The 22,274-nt window shown below is 39.6% G+C and overlaps 1 protein-coding gene across 1 annotated transcript in view; it reads right to left on the bottom strand.

Annotated features, from left to right (window-relative positions):
• LOC126334989 (sodium-independent sulfate anion transporter-like) overlaps nucleotides 1-22,274 on the bottom strand; it is a 129,181-nt gene that overhangs the window by 23,890 nt on the left and 83,017 nt on the right. The window contains exons 4-8 of the mRNA XM_049997800.1: nucleotides 19,927-20,147; nucleotides 13,073-13,223; nucleotides 9,029-9,193; nucleotides 8,687-8,848; nucleotides 4,220-4,360 (exon numbers count right to left, since the gene is read on the bottom strand). Coding sequence (XP_049853757.1) covers nucleotides 4,220-4,360; nucleotides 8,687-8,848; nucleotides 9,029-9,193; nucleotides 13,073-13,223; nucleotides 19,927-20,147 — 840 coding nt within the window. The remainder of the gene's footprint in view (nucleotides 1-4,219; nucleotides 4,361-8,686; nucleotides 8,849-9,028; nucleotides 9,194-13,072; nucleotides 13,224-19,926; nucleotides 20,148-22,274) is intronic.

A 22,274-nucleotide genomic window follows, 5' to 3' on the forward strand; every position in this document is an offset into this window, starting at 1 on the left:
AGAGAGACCACATTCAGGGAAGGAAGAGTGGACGGATAAGGCACTATGCAATCTAGATGGGGAAGGAGTGGAGTGGACAGATGAGAGAAGGCAAAATATAAGGCGAGGAAGTGGGATAAACGTTAATATGCTTGACAGACCATTCCTATCTGTGTAGTTCAGAGAAACTTGTGTTGTACGGGAGTATCCAAATGGACAGTATAGTGAAGCAGCTGTTTAAGTCACTAGTACTGCAGTGTGCAACATGTTCAGCAACTCTATGGTCAGTTCTGTGGTTTGCTGCAGTTTGGCAGTGGACACTCAAGGAATTAGACAGTTGTTTACTTGTCATGCCCACGTACAATGCTGTACAGTAATTGCAGCATGGCCAATAAATAACATGGCTGTTTTCACACATGGCCCTGCCTTTTATTGGTTCAGAAATACTTGTGACTTGACTGCAGTAGGAGGTGGTGAGTGTGTGCACAGGACAGGTCTTGCACCTGAATCTATCAAGTTGGACTGATACATTGAGTGCAGGGTTGGGTACAGGACTGGAACAGGGATCAACAAGGATATTCTACAGGTTGGGTGAGCAGCAAAGCACTACTTTGTGTGAGATGTGTAGGATTTTGGGTAGGACATCCTTTATCTCAGGGTACAATGAGAGGTAGTTTAAGACCTGGTGAAAGATCTGATTGACCTTTCCAAGGCTAAGGTGATACTGGGTGATCGAAGGAATTCTTGTCTGAGGTTGCTTGACATGTTTACTGGTGTCAGAGAGACTTCTTTATGGATGAACTGAAAGTGTGGCAACTGTCTAAGTGAAGTTACTGTTGGTGGTTGGTGTGCTTGATGCAGACAGACATCTTTATAGAACTATCTGAGAGGTGGAGATCAACATATAGGAAGGTGACATCCAGGAGGACTAGGTGAAGCAGATTTTGAGTAGTTGAAGAGGTTGCAGAAGAAAGAGTAAAGACTGTCCTTGCTGGGAGTCCAGATCACAAAAATGTCATCAACGAATCCATACCAGACAAAGGGATTTAGGTGTTGAATGGATAGGAAAGATTCCTCCAGATTGGAAAGGGGGTGGGGGGAAGGTTTATGGGTGAGGTTATCAGGGGATTCCTCCTGATGGCTCATAAATTTGTTGTTGATATAGGATGATGCCATGGATTTGTTTATAGATTTGGTCTTAAAAAGTGAAATAATTGTGGGTCAAAACGTGGTTGGTTAGGAGGATTAGGAGAGGTGGTGGGTTTGGTATCAGGAGGACATTAGGAAAGGTAGTGTTCCCCAGCCGCATGGCTTAGGCATGGAGGATGTTGATGTACAAGGGTGTCACATCCACAGTGACCACAATGAAGAGTCTGGTGGTAATGGGACAGAACTGTGGAGAAGCAGCAAAGGAAGTGAGGAGTGTCTTGAATGCAGGAAGGACGTTATGGACACTATTTTTGGAGAGGTTTGTCAGCCAAGGCAGAGGTTCATTCTGATGGAGCGTTATACCCAGCCACATTGGAACAAACCAGTAGGGAGACATTTGGGATTGAGTTTGCGCAGTATGTAAAAGGAAAACATACACAGGCTGCTGGTGCGAAGATGAATATGGACTCTATACTGATATTTAATAGAGTGTGTAATTTAGTTTACATGGTTTCCTTGTTCTTTTTTCTTAACTCATTCCACATCCCTGAAGACCTCCCTTCACATTATCCATGGTACACGATGGGTGGATGAATGAATGAACCCTCAGGGATGTGCAATGAATCAAGATAATAATTAATAAAGTCAAGTAACTGTTAGAAGTATTGGAGAACTGCTATAAAATATATATATTTAAACGAAGCTTAATGGCGATATTATTAAGAAATTTGATAAATGGGAGAAAGAAAACAGAAGACGAAGGTGAAGAAAAAGAAGGGGAAAATATGAAGGTGGTGGTGGTGGTGAAAGAAGAAGGAAAATGCTACTCATTCCTCAGTAGTCTGGTTTTCAACTTTTTCTCTCTTTTCTTTCTTCTTAGCTCAATATCCACACAATCATAATGGTAATTATCAATAAAATGAAAATCTATGTGTTGAAAAAACTTATTTTACCTGCAGATAAAAGGAATCTTTAATCTGAATAATAAGATAATCTGTAGAATGAATGGGTAATAAGACATATTTATAATTTTCTTTCAAAATTGTAGAGCTCCTGCTCAATTGCTTGCTTCATGTGCAATGGGAGCCTGCTGAAGAGCTGCACAGCATAATACAGGAACCTGTATCTTGTCTTATGGTTGTGTGCATCACAAACAAGATGCCGATTTTAACTTCTAGTAACAAAATCATAAGAATTTAAAAATCTTCTAAGAGGTATCTAAAAGGTGTGGAGATATTTACTTTACACAACATTCTCACTGCCCGCGCCTGATTAAAAACTACTTTACTTCCTTTAACTGCATAACACCAAGAAAAAAATCTGTAAGGGTATTGTAAGACTGCACATCTGATTAATATCATAAAAATATTGTTACTTCCACAGTGTTGGAAATTGTGGATGTCAGCTGCTAAATACTGAATCATGAAAAGTAGATACTATTTTCATAGCTATTCGAGGCTTTCTTTATGTACTAATTGCCTGAAAGATTCTCAGGCACTGCATTGGCTGATACTGTCTAAACTGCATGGTATTTCTATGAGCCATCTGTTTATCATCTTCATGTGTAACTGAGCAGCCGCTTCATAGAAATATTGTTCACTTTTGACAGTACCATACTATGCAACACCTGAGAATGTTTCAAGCTATTCTCCTACTGGTCCCCACTCAGCTGAGATATTTGCATGATATTTATTTTATTTAATCATGTCAGAAACACACACTATAACTCACAAGTTATGCAAAATGTTCCAAAACATGGTACTATAAGCATTACAATTAAAATCAAATGTGGCGTGACCAGCATGCAGCAACTTCGCACACTTCCTTAGTGGCATTGATGACATTCTGTGGCAAGCATGATGTTGGTCATAGGCTGCAGACAAGAAGATAACTCATTGTCCGTTCTTCACCACATTCACATGCTGTGGAGTCGCAAGCAAATACCCAATTTTTCAAGTTGGTCTTCATTCTTCCAACTCCAGAATGCAGCCTGTTGAGAGTCTTCCATATTGACCAGCTTTCTTTGTGACCTGATGGGAGGCTTTCAGTTGGGATCATCCACCCTGTAAGGTGACTGTGTCTGGAACGTCATGAGTTGACTCTGAAGTTTGAAGGTGGTCCAGTGAGGCATTCAGTTGAATGGAGCAAGCATTTCCTTGACTTGAGCCTTGGTACTGTTGGCTGATACCCGTGTAGTGCATGGGTCTTCAGATTACATACCTTACACTTTTCCAGTCTAGATGCACGTTGACAACGGATATCTAGAGGTGGGATGCCCACTAGACAATAAACTTTATCAAGTGGCGTAGATCTCGAACATCCCGTAATGAGTCTGCAGGTTTCATTCAATGCGATATACACTTGTTTAGCATGACTAGATCTGCACCACACAGGGCAAGCATATTCTGCAGCTGAATAACAAAGAGCTACAGCAGAAGTTCTTAAGATGCGAGGATGCGTCCCCCAGGTTGTACCTGATAATTTCCGGAGAATGTTGTTCCTTGCAAATACCTTCCATTTGATTTTCAAGCAATGTATTCTGTAGGTAAGTGCTCAATTAAGAGTTACTCCAAGATATTTGGGGGTGAAGCAGTGTTCTAATTGCTTACTTTTCCCAGAAAATCTGCAGTTTCCTCACTGCATGTCTATTTCTAAGATGGAACTCACAAATCTCTGTTTTTGCTGGATTTGGCTTCAGCTGTTTGTCTTGGTAATAGCCATTTAGCATTTGATTTTCATGCTCTAGTTACCACACAAGATGATGCTGGAGTACATCATCCAAATTTGCTATATCACAGTGATCTCAGGACTGTTGTGCCTGGAGATGAATCTGATGTTCCTTCAAAATAAAAACTACAACTCATCCAAGTGGAGACTAGATAGAATGAGAACAGTCTTTATCATCCTTAATCAAATAACAACATGTGGATTACATCCACAGGATGATGTTGGGTAAAATAAGATCACTCATAAAAAGGCAGATAGTAGGTCTACAAGTTATACTCTTAAGTGTTGGTATCTGTTGGAGAATAATGTATAGAGGTTCTATGGATAATTAAAGTTGGAATACAAACTAGTCACAAATACTCACTACTTGATTTCCACATTGGTTTCACCACTTCATACTCTATCATGAAGATCACAGCACATATGATAACAGCTGCCAAGGATGCCTTAGGAATGTAATAGAAGTAAGGTGTTAGCAGACTAAGTGCCAATAAAATCAGGGAACCTGTAAAAAATAGCATAATACAATTACTGATAGAGATCACACAGATTGAACTAGCTATGCATACTGCATGCACAAAAATTAACTCAGTAACACCCAAAAAGCTTGACAGAAAAAAACCATAACATTCAGTGTCTGAGACTTAAGACATTTTCATTAATATAATGCTATCTCTCTATTTCACATTTATTGCATCTTAACAATTCCAATTTTCACACCCTCCCTTTATTCATAAATTTTATTTAGCAATGTATGCCATGGCTACTGAATAGTCACAATTTCTGTTATCATTTTTGCACAATATCACCACAATACTTTACAACAAACACATTAACAGCTTTTATCCAAATGTCGTGTTATGGAATGAATACTTTAGTATTAATTATGAAATTTGCCAAAAATTATTTCATTTTATTTTAACGAATGTGGGATCTGTATTGTTGTTTTTGTTGTGGTCTTCAGTCCTGAGACTGGTTTGAAGCAGATCTCCATGCTACTCTATCCTGTGCAAGATTCTTCATCTCCCAGTACCTACTGCAACCTACATCCTTCTGCATCTACTAAGTGTATTCATCTCTTGGTCTCCCTCTATGATTTTTACCCTCCACACTGCCTTCCAATGCTAAATTTGTGATCCCTTGATGCCTCAGAACATGTCCTACCAACTGATCCCTTCTTCTAGTCAAGTTGTGCCACAAACTCCTCTTCTCCCCAATTCTATTCAATACCTACTCATTAGTTATGTGATCTACCCATCTAATCTTCAGCATTTTTCTGTAGCACCACTATCCATAAGCTTCTATTCTCTTCTTGTCCAAACTATTTATCGTCCATGTTTCAATTCCATACATGGCTACACTGCATACAAATACTTTCATAAGCAACTTCCTGACACTTAAATCTCTACTCAATGTTAACAAATTTCTCTTCTTCAGAAATGCTTTCCTCGCCATTGCTAGTCTACATTTTATATCCTCTCTACTTCGAACACCATCAGTTATTTTGCTCCCCAAATAGCAAAACTCCTTTACTACTTTATGTGTCTCTAATTCCCTCAGCATCACCCAACTTAATTCAACTACATTCCATTACCCTCGTTTTGCTTTTGTTGATGCTCATCTTACATCCTCCTTTCAAGACACTGTCCATTCCATTCAACTGCTCTTCCAAGTCCTTTGCTGTCTCTGACAGAATTACAATGTTATCAGCAAACCTCATAGTTTTTATTTCTTCTCCATGGATTTTAATACCTACTCCGAATTTTTCTTTTGTTTCCTTTACTGCTTGCTCAATATACAAATTGAATGACATCGGGGAGAAGCTACAACCCTCTCTCACTCCCTTCCCAACCGCTGCTTCCCTTTCATGCCCCTCGACACTTATAACTGCCATCTGGTTTCTGTAGAAATTATAAATAGCCTTTCACTCCCTGTATTTTACCCCTTCCACCTTTAGAATTTGCGTTACAAGCCAATTTTTTGATGATTTCATCATCAAAATAAGCAGTTGCGCATAGAGCATATGTTTCTGAACTTAAGGCTTTGAGAATATTTCATTTAAAGAAGGCATGATTGGCAGACAGGCACAATGACCATGTCTGTCTGCCACTCAACACCACCTCCATGCGGTGAGTAGCAACGTATCCTTCATATTGCTGTTATTCCATCCTGGATTTTCCATGTTTTGTAATCTATCATTTCAAATTCAAGTTCTAATCAATATGTATATCCTGGAATTTTGAACATTATGTGTTACATATTTCTTTAACTTTGTGCTTCACTATTATTGGCGAAGACATCTTGCCATGGACAGACCTTAATGAACTGTGTTTTTTCCAAGTTAAGTGGCATGCAGTCTATTAATAACCAATCCATATTTTGTGAGAATATAAATGGAATGTCCATTACTGCACCTCTATTGGGCTATGAAGTATGTATCATCAGCAAAGAGAAGTATTCCTGCTTCATCAGCATTAAAAAGTTATGGTGATTTATATAATACTCAAAATAAGAAGTGAAAGTGTTTGTCTTAGATTCAAGGGGAGCAGAGACTGAAAGAAATAGCTTTATGAAACTAAGCAGTGTAAAAGAACAAAATGCAATTACTTACAGCATGCACAAAGAGATTTAAACAGTCATTCTACCTGTGCTCCATGTGTTAATAGAATGGGAGAAAAGCCCTAATGACTGATACAATGGGATGTGCTCTCTGCTAAGTACTTCACAGATGATTGTGGAGTATGAACGTAGATCTGGTAGCAGAGCAGAAAGTGCATTTGCTATCCACAAGGTTGAGACAATGCTCCTCAAGCCTGTCCCTTTCTTTGATGGTGATCTTTGTAAGAGTTTTCTATTGATAACAGTTGCAAGTTTCAACTGGTCCCAAGGTGGATTCATGTCAGCAGCTACAACAGACACTTCCGTTGAGTTCATTCGTGCCAACTGGAGCAATAATGTTCTTGACTTAGGGGTAGTATGATCAAGCACAACCATCTTTAAAAATGAACCCATCACCAATTTGTTGACTGTATGATTGTATAATGTGTTGGACGATATTTCTCATCCCTCAAATTGTTGCCAGTATCAATGTGAACTGTCCGACATCCTAATATGATACCAGCCAAAAACATGTTTGACTCATACCCCTGCTGCAGTCATGGGACTGCATGCCTCATACGGAATGGTACCATGCCTTGACCATCAGACAAGTATTGCACTCTTTGGTGAAGAGAAGTCAACATAACTAACCCAGATTCCATTTCAAGTGTTCCCTTAACTACCTTCCTTGTGCACCATAGTGCTGAGATGTTTGTACTGTTGTTCATAATTGTTACCTAGAGGCCAAATTGACAATGTAGAGATAGTTTTGAACTGAGCCAACACATTCCTCCTTCTCGGCTTTCTCAAAAAAGGCTCCATGCAATTATGTAGTATTCTAGTCAGGATACCTGCGAGCCATAATTTGTAGGTAGTGATTGTCAGCTGCAGTTGTTGACCATGGGTGACAACTAAGGCAGACCTTGTATGTTTTGTGTTTTTCAAAAGTTGATGAATGTTCAAATGATGGTCCAGTGGTGTATGGCAATATGGTAGGTACTGACAACCTTTCTTGCCATAAAGTGACTACCAACCAGTTGTCCACTATGTTGAATGGCTATCGCCAAACTGTGGCCAAGAGCAAAGTGGACCACTGTGTGGCACACCACGCAGCAGTGGCTGCTTCACAACAAGGGCCATCTGGACTGTCCCCCTCCACCACCAGCTTTTCTGAACTGTGCGGATGAGATTTTGCACCACAACACACTTCTGCTCCCAAAATCATTCCAGTCTTGACCTATTGTAACCTACTGTCAACACACCCTCCATCCATTAGTTTTTGTCCACTCTGTCCTATTGCCTCCTCCCAATTCATGTCCTCTCCAGTCATCGTGCGCTGTTCTGCCAAAGAACACACCAGTGTTTTCCCTTTCTCTGTTCCTCTCCTTTTCCATTCTGCACCCACCCTTTCCTGCAATCTGCCAACACTCCACCTGGTAACCTTGTCCTGCCACCTAGTCCCTGCAAGCTCTGCCAGGCTGTGCCAACTCCTCTTCCCCTACACCTGTATCATCCTATCCCTACCCCCTTTCCCTACCCCCTACAGATTGCTGCTTCCATTTGGGTGCCATTCTGGTCAGAGCAGCTTGAGATGGTAGTCATGTGTGAGTGAGGTATCAGTAGCAAGTTTTTTACAAATCAGTGATTAGAGCTACAAACTAGAAGAAAAATTCATAGTTCTGTAGGAAATGAAACATGGGTTAAATTAAAAGACAGGACAGAAACTAAAGTAAGTACAGAAAAAGTAAGGAAGAAAAAAAAATGCCACATTCATTTCTTTCTAGTATTAACTGTAACACATGTACCTTATCTTGGCACCTGGAATCAAGTTGTTTTGAATAAGTAGGAATCTAAAGACTTCAGACTGGCACTATTTTGTGTTGTTGCTACCAACCTTAGGCATCAAACAATACAGTGTGTAGGGGTACTGAAGTAGCAACTACTGAATGATGCACTTCATTCCTTTTCCTCTTAGGCATTTTGCTCATCTCCTACACTACTGCTATATCCTCCCCTCAAACCACTATTTCCAGATTCATTTACAGTATATTACTTAGCTATTAAATTTTCTTTATTAGATTAGAGTTGATTTTAACATGGTCCCACAACAAGAGAAAACATGTGGAACTGATATAATTACTGTAACTTTCCTGACTACAGACCTATAACTATAACTATCATAAGGTATTGTAAGTATAATTAAAACACAAAGAAAAGAAATTTATACACTGACCAGTATAAATGCCTCCCAACTGTGTCTTAACACCACTTGCATGGTTCACAGCACTACGTGAAAAAGATCCACTCACAGGGAAAGATGATGCCATTGAACCAAAGATGTTGCACAGTCCAAGGGCCAACATTTCCTGTGTTGCATCAACAGATTCTCCACTAGCTGGAAGTAAAAGCAAATGAAACTGTCACACTTAAAAAATAAAATATTAGACATGTGAATTATATAGCATGCATTTTTTTCTTTTCCGATGCAGCTGAAAATTCAAATCCAATTCATAAACAAATGTTCAGCTGACAAATACTGACTTTTAAGCAGCAAACATTAATATGGGATACTTACCAAAAGCTTTTGCAATGGCAACATTTCCTAAGACACCAATAACAGGCACAAGAAAGATAGATGAGCCAAGCTGTCCACACATCTCACCAAATGAATATGTTGTATTTCCAATAGTTGTGCTGAAAGGAGGAAACCCGAAGTTTGGCAGACCAGATCTCACAGTTCCTATAACACAGTAAAAATACAAATATAAATAAAGCAGAAAAAGTTTTAAATGGTGTAAGTAGATTAAACTGTTAGTACAAGTGAGAAAAATAACAGCTTACAACAAGTCTTATCTCAAAGAACATAACACTAATAATGCAAAATTGTGATGCTTTATATCAATATGTGTACTTATATCCTGAACAACAGATATGATACGACTGTATAGCCAAATTTTTTGATATGATATTTATGGACAAAAACATTTTCCCCCATTATTTTCTTCTTGTGGGAATTTTGCAAGTAATCTTGCAAAGGACTATCTACTGGGCTCCAGCTCAATATGGTGACACCAATCTCACATCTGGTGATAACACTGTCTGAATAATGTCATCTCCACTCTTACACTAGAGGAGAAAGAGGAGGAGGACATAACAGGTTTCTGTTATGTCTGGGTGAATAAGAAGAAATAAATTGTGTTTTGCATAAGGCAGAGGTTTCTTTCTTTTTTTTTAAAGAAAAAGAAAAGAAAACACCTCTGGGAGCTTCCAACCTGAGCAAGATGATTCAAAGAAATAAGGTACAATGCAGATACTGCTTTCACTGAATTCTATTTCCAGACCCTTAAAAGCCCAATTTCGTGAAAATTTTCCACTAAAACCCAAGAGATATCCAATTGCCAAATCAAAATGCATGCATAAAACTGACAAAGTAAAGACATATTATACTACTATACTAGCTAAAATAAAATGCAGTGTCTAACTAGTAAAGAAGCTAAAAAATATTTGCATTAAGGATAGACTATACTGCAATTATTTACAGCCCAAAAGGATTTACAGAAAAGAAGTAGAGAAAGAAAAGAAGTAAAACAATGCCATGTTTAATGAAAGAGCTCAGAGACCTTGAAAAGCAGCAAGGGAGATGGTTAATGAACAAGCAAAAGCCCACCTCTGTTTCTAATTCTTGCAGACCAGATGAATTAAATGAATATTTTATAAAAATAGTGCTAAGCAGAGTAGGTGAAATTCCTGACTTTGGAGCAGATCCTGCAGTTGTTGTGAAATTTGGAAATAAATGCATCATGGTAATGTGGAAGAGATTGCATATAAAAGACATAATAAAATTATTAAAAAACAAACACTTAGGGAGCCTAGCAGTTCGCAGATAATAAACTTTGTTCTCGGAAGTGGAGACTGTAGTTCAGCCTGTTCAACAAGCACAAGTCCTAATTGATGAGGCCAAGACTTGATCTATCATGAACAAGATGACAATTAATGAAGACAAACACAGAGGATATTATGCAGTCTCACTGATACTGAAGCACCAGATGACACAACAGCTGTTAAGCTTCTGGGCTTTTTCATTGATACCAAGTTAATCTGACGGCAGCACACTAAAATGTATGTTCCAGTCTTTCACGGGTTCTGTATCTCTTGAGGAAACCAAAATGCACAATATCAGAAATGTATCTACTAACACTGTTTAAGGTAACTGTCGACAGTGTCACATAATAACACAGATATCACAACTACATCATTGTGTCACCTGCTGAATGTGTGGAGTTTTGTTGAGAATTTTCCAACAAGACAAAACTAATTTGGAAATATAATCATAAATGCCTATACAATACCTTGCCAAAGCTCTTAAAATCACTACTATGACTGTATGAGGCATCATATTACTTGTCATCTAAAACTCAGTTTCATCCCTAAACATCCATGAGATAATAAATCCTTTTATACTGAAAACACGACTTCTTCACGAAAAATTATTTCAATCATCCACATAGTACACAAAATAAGGACGCGTGCGCGTGCATATGTATACCTGTCCTTTTTCCCCCTAAGGGAAGTCTTTCCGCTCCCGGGATTGGAATGACTACTTACTCTCTCCCTTAAAACCCACATCCTTTCGTCTTTCCCTCTCCTTCCCTCTTTCCTGATGAAGCAACCGTGGGTTGCAAAAGCTTGATTTTTGTGTGTCTATCAACATACCAATGCTTTCATTTGGTAAGTTACATCATCTTTGTTTTCAGATATAAATTTCATTCTTCAGAAGCCTAAGAGAATAACAATCTAAACATTAAGCTAAATCTATTGAAAAAGAATTTACACAATATTCTGACACTCAGTGATAGCTGACGGAGAATTAGCTGATAATTTAAGCAGTATGTCATTGATCATCAGCCTTATTACGTAAATCTAACAGTTCATTCTCAGGATTAAAAAAAAATTGAATACTGCTTCAGTACATTAAGTACAGTTCTGCATAAGTGTATCATGTTACCAGTTTTTGGCATGTCTGCTCTACCCGAATCTAATTATTATTAAGTGTATTTTACAAGACAAATAAATCTCTATTCACCACACCATATGGCTTCAAGCAGATGCTGTGATGGCTGGTCTGTCATGGTCTTGAGTGACTCATCTGCAGTATTGGACAATAAGAGTTAGTGCTCCACATTTAATGACTTCAGTGTCATTTAATATTCATTTCCTATTCTTCCCTCAGCTACATCACTGAGAAGACATTCTTACTGACTTGCCATCGAAGAGACATTATTCCATGTCAAATTGCTTTGTAGTTTGCTAAAAGTACCCATTACTGCATAGCGGTAATGACTTGTGGTATGATACTGCACTTCAACTGACAACATTTTATTTGTGGCGGAATGCCGGTATCACTTATGGCCTCTAATGTTTGGCAAACATTTTGCCATGATCTACCTAAACTAGTTACATTTTTTAACAACCAGAATGCTCTCAGTCATCTCATGAGTTACGAGTTTATCCTCACTGTTAAAATGTGGTTTCGTATCAAGTGCCACTGGACATGACAGATTTTGTGATAAGCATATACTAAATGTAATATTGCCTTTTGTTGCTGTTATAAAATACTGAACCAGTGTTTCATCTCATGTCCTCAACAAACATAATTCTTATTACACTATTTCCCATTTCAAAAAACTCTGTGAAAAGTATTAAGATTAAAATGCACTATTTTTGCACATTTGGTGATTTGAAGCTTTTGTCAAGTGATAGAACTGCTATTAAAAAATGAAAAAGAAGGATTAGACTGTTCTGTTGTATATCCAAAGGACATTTCCTTGTGTCATGTTTTCTGTGATTAAACTGCAGTTTTAATTTTACCCTGATATAATTTACAGAATACAATTCTGTCTTCTAAAAATACTATCCCTGTAAGCTGAGTCACACCCCCCCCCCCCCTCCCAAAAAAAAGCCAAAACTAACCAATGAATAGATATATGCAGAATAAACTAGTTTTCTTATTTTTAAATCATCTCTACCAGTGATCAATTTTCTCATTTTTAAATCATTTCTGGCAGTGACCATATTCACTGCAAATATAAATGAAATATCTCAGTTCAGTACTTCTAGGATGTGGGTCTTTTAATTAAGGTTGTAAGCTACCATACCTGTACTCCCAAAATGCTAACACTGTCCGCTTCTTGTATTTCATTCTTCAAACAGAGTCTCTGTATAGTTTGTGGATTTAAATGTGAAAGATAAATATAATAAATATACTGTTTGCTATTTCCCACCAACATGCTTGCATTATCTGTAATAAGGACAACATTTGTATCTTGTGACAAATCAAGCAGAAGATCATTTGTGTACACCAGAAATAATGAAGGACTCAGTGTAGAAAACACTGCCTGGTTGCTTCAAATTCTGAGTGCTTATTTCTGTCAGATTGATGTGGAACTAATACACTCTGCTTTCTATCATGGATATAAGATAAAAATCATGAATATGCTGTATCCACTAGTCTATATTATTTTAGCTTTTGAATGAGGGTATCACAGTCCACACAGTTAAAAGGCTATAGTCTGTTATATGTAAAGTACTTTAAACTGTTGCATAACAAAATATGACTTACCTGTCAGCAGAAAAGGTGCAGTTCCATCATCAGAAACCAACATGTAAGCTAGAGCTGAACACAGTAGAACTACTAAAGCATTGCGAGCAGTAGACAAAAGCCACATAGATCGATTTGCCCATGCTGGCCCTGGTTTCACATCTTTCAGTTTCTGAAATTTTATATAACTTTCATGAGATTCTTTCTATTTAATATACTTAAACTAATACAAAACAAACTGCAATATGATAAAATTAACACAACTGAGAAAAGTCAATCATCTAGCTGGAGCTCTACACACATTATTCAGTCTTCCTTTGGTGTTCCCTACGATAATTCTTGTTGGTTTCACTCCTTCTACTTACTAACATGCTTGAATTCAACGGGCAGTCTCAATGGGAAAGAATAGTAGCTCTTCCGAAAATTACTAGACTTTTCTGTTCAGTGTGTTTACTAGCTAAGAAACCCAGCATTGCAGAGGTATTTATTTATAGCTGTGACCAAGGCTGTGTGTGCACAGAATTTGTTTTTGAGATATAAAGCTTCTTTGCATACAGTGTTTGAAGTAGCGTAGTTAGAGACATAAACCAAGAACATATTTACTTCATGACATGGAAGACACAGTGAAGCAGCTGTGTAGCATGCTGAAAAATGCAGTGGTTTCCTCTGTGAGAGATGGGTTTTGAGGAATGAGATAATACACAACACTGTTAACCTGATTTATGTTGCACCTCAAGTTTGGTAGGAGTTTCCAATGAGTGAGTTAAAGTCGGGTGTTCTCAAGGCACAGCAATTCTTGCTGATGGTCTCAACTGGATTCTACAGACCTCATTGCTCTAGACACTTTTAGCCATTGTGGTGTATTCAGAATGACTCCACCATTTTCTAGGAATTTTTATTCGTAAACAAAACAAAATCAAAGTGTAATGAATTGGCACCCAGATCGCAAATCAGACTCAATAAATTCATATTTCATAGGGAAGAATACAAATAAATAAAATTCTCCAACATTTCAGCCACTTTATGAACTTGCAGCATGGGCAGGTGAAAAACAGGTGCAGAGCTTGTCTCATAATTGAAATAAATGGTTGTAGCTCCATCATAAATTGCACTGAGATGTATCTTTTTCTTTCTTTTTATAATTTCTTGGTGGTGACTAGTTTCAGACACATGTGTCCATTTTCAAACCAGCTGTATTGTAAAGTGTAAAAATACAGGCGACAGCTTCTGTGCAGAAACTGCCCTGCAGTGGTGATCAAAGTAGCACGATCACTGACTCAATAATGGTAAATACACAACACAGGATGGATATTATTGTACAGAGTTACAACCTCCAATTGCAGTTTCAGCCACTGTTTGCAAATGACCTTCCTCAGGCTGTAACCAATATACACTCCTGGAAATGGAAAAAAGAACACATTGACACCGGTGTGTCAGACCCACCATGCTTGCTCTGGACACTGCGAGAGGGCTGTACAAGAAATGATCACACGCACGGCACAGCGGACACACCAGGAACCGAGGTGTTAGCCGTCGAATGGCGCTAGCTGCGCAGCATTTGTGCACCGCCGCCGTCAGTGTCAGCCAGTTTGCCGTGGCATACGGAGCTCCATCGCAGTCTTTAACACTGGTAGCATGCTGCGACAGCGTGGACGTGAATCGTATGTGCAGCTGACGGACTTTGAGCGAGGGCGTATAGTGGGCATGCGGGAGGCCGGGTGGACGTACCGCCGAATTTCTCAACACGTGGGGTGTGAGGTCTCCACAGTAAATCGATGTTGTCGCCAGTGGTCGGCGGAAGGTGCACATGCCCGTCGACCTGGGACCGGACCGCAGCGATGCACGGATGCACGCCAAGACCGTAGGATCCTACGCAGTGCCGTAGGGGACCGCACCGCCACTTCCCAGCAAATTAGGGACGCTGTTGCTCCTGGGGTATCGGCGAGGACCATTCGCAACCGTCTCCATGAAGCTGGGCTACGGTCCCGCACACCGTTAGGCCGTCTTCCGCTCACGCCCCAACATCATGCAGCCCGCCTCCAGTGGTGTCGCGACAGGACTTTAATGAAGAGACGAATGGAGACGTGTCGTCTTCAGCGATGAGAGTCGCTTCTGCCTTGGTGCCAATGATGGTCGTATGCGTGTCTGGCGGCGTGCAGGTGAGCGCCACAATCAGGACTGCATACGACCGAGGCACACAGGGCCAACACCCGGCATCATGGTGTGGGGAGCGATCTCCTACACTAGCCTTACACCTCTGGTGATCGTTGAGGGGACACTGAATAGTGCACGGTACATCCAAACCGTCATCGAACCCATCGTTCTACCATTCCTAGACCGGCAAGGGAACTTGCTGTTCCAACAGGACAATGCACGTCCGCATGTATCCCGTGCCACCCAACGTGCTCTGGAAGTCGTAAATCAACTACCCTGGCCAGCAAGATCTCCGGATCTGTCCCCCATTGAGCATGTTGGGACTGGATGAAGCGTCGTCTCACGCGGTCTGCACGTCCAGCACAAACGCTGGTCCAACTGAGGCGCCAGGTGGAAATGGCATGGCAAGCCATTCCACAGGACTACATCCAGCATCTCTACGATTGTCTCCATGGGAGAATAGCAGCCTGCATTGCTGCAAAAGGTGGATATACACTGTACTAGTGCCGACATTGTGCATGCTCTGTTGCCTGTGTCTATGTGCCTGTGGTTCTGTCAGTGTGATCATGTGATGTATCTGACCCCAGGAATGTGTCAATAAAGTTTCCCCTTCCCGGGACAATGAATTCACGGTGTTCTTATTTCAATTTCCAGGAGTGTAGATACGACGTACTGAAAAAACCAGTCATTAAGTTCTTTAATACACAAAGCAAAATTAGTAAATCTGTATATCCTAACCAAACAAATGTTAGTTTGTTTTTCTAAAGATAAGACTGCTGAATTTAATTATGTCACTTCACCAGAGATAATAATTAAAAGTTCTGTAGATAGCTAACCACTCTCAGGAAGAGTGAGAGATCCAATTGCTGCACTGGAATGTGTTCTTTAGTGGCTGTTTAAGACACTACCTCCAACTCATCGTAACTGCCGTCTGCTTCACATGTCCTGTGCAGCAAGCTATGTAAATTCAAGTATTAACTATGTTTTTCTTACTCGTCACTTCTTTTTACGTGTGTTTTTGCTTTTAGGAAGCTTTAATTTTTAAGTACTAGTAATAGTGTTCCATAGATTTCCTGTTTTTTTTTTTTTTTAAATACAGTCCAGAGACAGTTAGTGCTTATTTTCATTGTTTCCAACAAGAAGTGTCTAGTAACCACAGTTTAGTCAGCTATCAGCTGCCTTTAGTGAATTAGCTGTCTAGTTAAAAGTTGATTACTTAACTCTCTACAGTAAATTGTTGATTTCTTGGGGTGGATAGGATGTGTGACTGCTGTGTATGGACACAGGAGTCCACTGTTTGCGAACAGCTGAAAGTGCTGATGACCGCAGTCAGCTGTCTTCGGGTTACTGCCTCGGAATGTAGCGGCAGTGGGGAGTCTGGTGTGTCACATGGAACACACTAGATGTTACATGCTTCACCCATAGTCCCTGCTGTCAAGACATCTTCACAGGTACCGGGCACAATTGGGCCACCCTCTCCCCAAGGGGAGTGGTGGGTTCAATGGCATTCGCGTCACATGAGGCGGAGCGTCCATGTGGAGACTGGTGAATGGGCATGTGGCCACTCCTTCACCAAGATCCGAGCAGGCACACAGGGGGAGGGTTTTATTAGTAATTGGGAGCTCCAATGCTAGGCGTGTGATGGAGCCCCATAGGGAAATAGTGGAAAGGTCGGGGAAGAAGGCCAGTGTTCACTCTGTCTTCATGGCGGGGGTCTCATCCAAGATGTGGAGGAGGCCCTGTCGGTGGCGACAGAGAGCACTGGGTGCACCCGACTGCAAATTGTTGCCCATGTTGGCACCAATGACTCCTGCCATCTGGGTTCAGAGATCATCCTCAGTTCATACAGGCGGTTGGCGGAGTTGGTGAAGGCAGAAAGCCTCGCTTACAGGGTGGAATCTGAGCTACCTATTTGTAGTGTCATTCCCAGAACCGATCGTGAGTTCTCTGGTTTGGAGCTGAGTGGAAGGGTTAAATCAGAGGCTCAGATGATTCTGGAAAGATCTGGGGTGCAAATTTCTCACCCCCCGCTATCGGGTGGGGAAATGTAGCGTCCCCCTGAATAGATCAGGCATGCACTACACGCAGGAAGTGGCTACAATGGTAGCAGAGTATGTGTGGCGTGCACATGTGGGTGTTTTAGGTTAGAGAATTCCCTCCTTAGGACCAACAAGACACCTCCAGAGATGCACAAGGTATCAACAGGCAAAATGCAACAGGGAGTGACAGTATTAATGTGGTAACAGTAAACTGCAGGAGCATCTATAGAAAGGTCCCAAAACTGCTCTCATTAATAAACGGTCACAATGCCCACATAGTACTACGGATGGAAAGTTGGCTGAAACCAGATGTAAACAGTAAAGAAATGCTATACTCAGATTGGATTGTATACCACAGAGACAGGCTGGACAGTGAAGGGGGAGGCGTGTTTATAAGAATAAAAAGTGGAATAGTATCAAAGGAAATTGATGGAGATCCAAAATGTGAAATAATTTGGGTGAAGGTCACAGTTAAAGCAGGCTCAAACATGATAACTGGATGTCTCTACAGGCCGCCTGGCTCAGCAGTTGTTGTGGTATAACACCTGAAGGAAAATTTGGAAAATATTTCCAGTAGACCATGTTATAGTTTTGGATGGAGATTTTAATTTACAAGATATGGATTGGGAGAGTCAAAAGTTTATAAGGGTGACAGGGACAAAGAATACAGTGACATTTTTTTAAGTGCATTATCTAAGAACTACCTTGAGCAGTTAAACAGAGAAGTGACTCGTGGCAATAGCATATTAGACCATCTAGTGACAATCAAACCCAAACTATTTGAAACAGTTGACGCAGAACAGTGAATCAGCGATCATAAATTGGTTACAGCATCGGTCATTTCAACCATAAATAGAAATATTAAAAAAAGTAAGATGATTTTTCTGTTTAGCGAAAGTGACAAAAAGCATATTTCAGAGTACTGAAGGGGAGCGATTTAAAATGGAATAACCATATAAAATTGTCAGTAAAGCAGATGCCAGACAGATTCATTGCAAGAATCCTAAGGAAATGCAGTCCGAAAACAAAGGAAGTAGGTTACAGTACACTTGTTTGGCCACTGCTTGAATACTGCTCACCGGTGTAGGATCCGTACCAGATAGGGTTGATAGAAGAGATAGAGAAGATCCAACGGAGAACAGAACGCTTCATTACAGAATAATTTAGTAATCATGAAAGTGTTATGAAGATGATAGGTACACTCCAGTGGAAGACTCTGCAAGAGAGACGCTCAGCAGCTCGATACGGGCTTTTGTTGAAGTTTCAAGAACATACTTTGACCGAGAAATCGAGCAGTATATTGCTCCCTCCTACGTATATCTTGCAAAGAGACCATGAGGATAAAATCAGAGAGATTAGAGCCCACACAGAGGCATACCGACAATCTTTCTTTCCATGAACAATACGAGACTGGAATAGAAGGGAGAACCGATATAGGTACTCAAGGTACCCTCCGCCACACACCGTCAGGTGGCTTGCGGAGTATGGATGTAGATGTAGATAACTTGATTCTAGCAATTTCCATTGACAAACTTCATGACAACAAAACAGCACAGTTTAAAGTCAACAGGGAAAACATCGCACAGAAACACCACAGTCAAATTTGCATAGAAATAAATGAAATTTGTTGGTTTCAGTGAAGATCTTGCCTAGTCTATCTCATTTTCTTGTCCAGCTAGCTACTGGGCTGCACAAACTAATTTGAGATTTCTGGCTGCTGAATGTCTGCACACTCACTTACAAAACGGGAATGAGTCAACGCAGAATCCATGTCTGTGCACATTGGAATAAATAACTCAGTTGAATACACAGAATCAGCTTCCCAAACTTTTGAAATACACTAAAAAAATGCCACACCCACCTGAGAGGTCACTTGACTTCTGCACCCCATGAGGACTGCTGGCCAACTCATCAGTTTCACAAGGTCCAAACTGCTACACAAAATTATTCAACATTTAGGCCTTTCAGCTAGTCAGAATCAGGAGCATGATGTAGGCATTTTTACTCGCTGTTTCTTGTTCCACTAAAAGTGCTTCCATCAGGCACAACTTCCCGTGATGACTTTTAGAAGTCACTCTCAATGGGTGTTGGAAAACACCAGCCATCATTACGAAATCACTCAACCTGGAGCCTCCTCATAAGCTCCGATCACCACCCATCAACCATCACCCAGCCAATGATTAATAAATTAGTGAAATAAAAATATCTTAAACGAAAATAGCTGAAGTTATATTGTGAACCATCTACAATGTCATCAGATATATTGAAACTCAATCCTTCAAGCTAGCACTGCAGAAAGCTACTTTCATACCCAAATTATTCTGCAGGGCATAGTTTCTTTAAGTCTGGCACATTTTGCTATAAATTCACCAATTCAGCAGCACTTTAACAAATATTTAAATGTACTGAAACTCTTGCTCCATGCACTTCCCTTTTGCACCACTGGTAGCCACAACTTAAGTAGTTATCCGACATTATTAACATGTGTCCAGCTTCATTCCAAAAGACATGATCAGGCAATACTGGATTGAAGTTTAATTTCTTACTTCTTTTTAATAAACTATTAACTTGTCAAAAATGGAGAAAACATAAGGAGAGACCAATAACTGTTATGAGTAAGAGGTTTGTTGATGTATGCTCTTTTATTCAAAATATTACAATTTACTGACCAGTTATACTCACTCTCATTCCTAACAAGATGACTATACATGTGAAACCAAGTACTGTGTCCCACAGCCTTGTCTCATGTATGTGCATTGCTACTGCTTTCACAGTGGGAATGAAACCTGACGCTTTGAACTTCAGACCAAGTAGACCTTTCAACTGTGAGCATGCAATGATTACTGAAGTTGCAGATGTAAATCCAACTGTTACAGGGATTGAAATGAAGTCTATCAGCACACCTGTTAAACAAAAGAGGTAATTAATTTTACTTAAAACAAGAATAATGATGATATACTTAAGAGTAGGTCCATTAATTACATGAGCTCAAAACGAGGAGGGGGTCCAGCAAAATCTTGGGGAGGGGGGGCAAGGGACAATGAATATCTCATTTTAGCTTTTTAATTCAAAGAATATACATTATTATAACCAATAACATTTTGTTTTATGCAATTAATCCCGTGCATAGACAGTATTGAAGTGCCCATTAATCTTTATTGCAGAACTGAACTGAACGTTTTACACGTGTACATGCTGGGGTTTCCCCAATTTGAAACAAGTGCCGCACAAGTGAGAGATTTCATTCAGATAGTTCACTGCCATGCTGACTGAAATCACTATGTGTGTCAGTCAGTCTGTCATGGTATTCTTTAAAACATATACAGCCCAATGTTATTGTGTTCAACATGAATTTGTGTCGTAACATTTACAATGCACATTTTAAGTGGCATGTCAATGAATTAAAACAAACACACACAAGCAAGAAGTGGAAGGAAGCTAAGCTGAAGGTCACTGTCAAGAATTCTCTTAGTGATCATTAAAATGAAGAGATTGAAAAGCTACGTAATCCTATAGTTCACAAAATGTTGTCTTTCATCTGCAAAGTAAATAAAGGTTCAGTGGCATCTAAAGTATAAAATATATAACTAAAAGGTCAACTTTTTAGGGAACTATCAAAATTATTAATACTACTTTCATGGAGTCTTTTTTCTGTCTGTCTGTTCAGCTGAATACTACTCTGGGGTGCTGTGTTTAAAATATTTTTTAAATTACATGCTAAAAATACTGTTTAATACTCTTTCTAAATCTACAAATTACATTCATTCTGTGAAATTAAAGGCGAAAATGATAACCACATTAAAATGCATTATAACAAGTTTAATTGAGTAAACTTTCTTGAAAGCTGCCAAAGGGCAGTAAATATTCAATATCATAACAGATAAAATTTTGTTTTATAAAATTAATACCAAGCAAACTAATAAGTATTTTTAGTGGTATGAATCAAAAACATCAATATATCAAATAAATTATTTAAAAATTATAGGGTAAATCTCGGGTAAGGGGGGAGGGGGCGGGTTCCACCACATCTTGTCAAATCCCAGCAAGGAGAAAGGGGGAGGGGTACTAAAATTTAAGGAAAAAACCTCACTTAATGGACATACCCTAATCTGTATAGTGTGAGAAAGTTTTGCATGAAGCAGCCAGGAAAACCAGATATCCAGATTTGTTAAGAAAATATCCAAGTACGGAAATGTTCAAATTACAGCTAAAGGGTAGACAAATTAGTTTAGAGAATTTCAGTACATTATTTCTGGCAGAGACTGCACAACTAGTTCCTCAAGGAAAAAATGCACCAACTAGAGGCACTGTTCTAAATGTGGCCATCATTATTTGTGAAAATATTGGATACTTACTGCAATGAGATAGTGTGAGATCGATCTAGCATTCAAGTACTGCTAACATATTCCCAACTACCTAACATCACAAACTGATATTTTGGACACCAAGGATAACAGATCAGTTGTCTCAATGTTTGATGCCAAACATGTATACACCTACGATTATCCATGAACTAGTGTAAACACATCAGACAGTCAGATTAAAGGACATTCATCTAGTGTTCAGCCATCCACTCTGCCTATCTGTTGTTTGAAGTAGGTTTTCTTCTTTCACTGATGTAATCATGTGAAGCTTTGGAGTAAAGCAGAAATAACACAAAGACATACATGTGTTAAATGCGGTACTGACAACTGCAGTATTATGTGGTTAGCTGCTATGAGACAGTATGTGGTAGGGACAAAACGATCATAAAGACATGCCATTTGCCTCCGTTGTCATCCCTTAATAGTGCTCTGCAACTGTACTGACAATTGGGTGTTAACTTTGGTAAAAGAAAATTACTATATGATTTATTTGACAATTATAGGGCCCAGCTCATCCAGCTCTCACAACCTGATATTTATTGAACCCAAAGCATAAGCAGGGAAGAAGTCTAACACGCGTTGAAGGACGTGAAAAGTGTGAAGGCCCTAAGGGCAGGCCAAATCCCAGTAGAAGCATAGAAAAGTCTAGGAGAACAGGGAACTGAT

The sequence above is a fragment of the Schistocerca gregaria genome, chromosome 2 (genome assembly GCF_023897955.1).
Source record: "Schistocerca gregaria isolate iqSchGreg1 chromosome 2, iqSchGreg1.2, whole genome shotgun sequence".
Classification (NCBI taxonomy): Eukaryota; Metazoa; Arthropoda; class Insecta; order Orthoptera; family Acrididae; genus Schistocerca; species Schistocerca gregaria.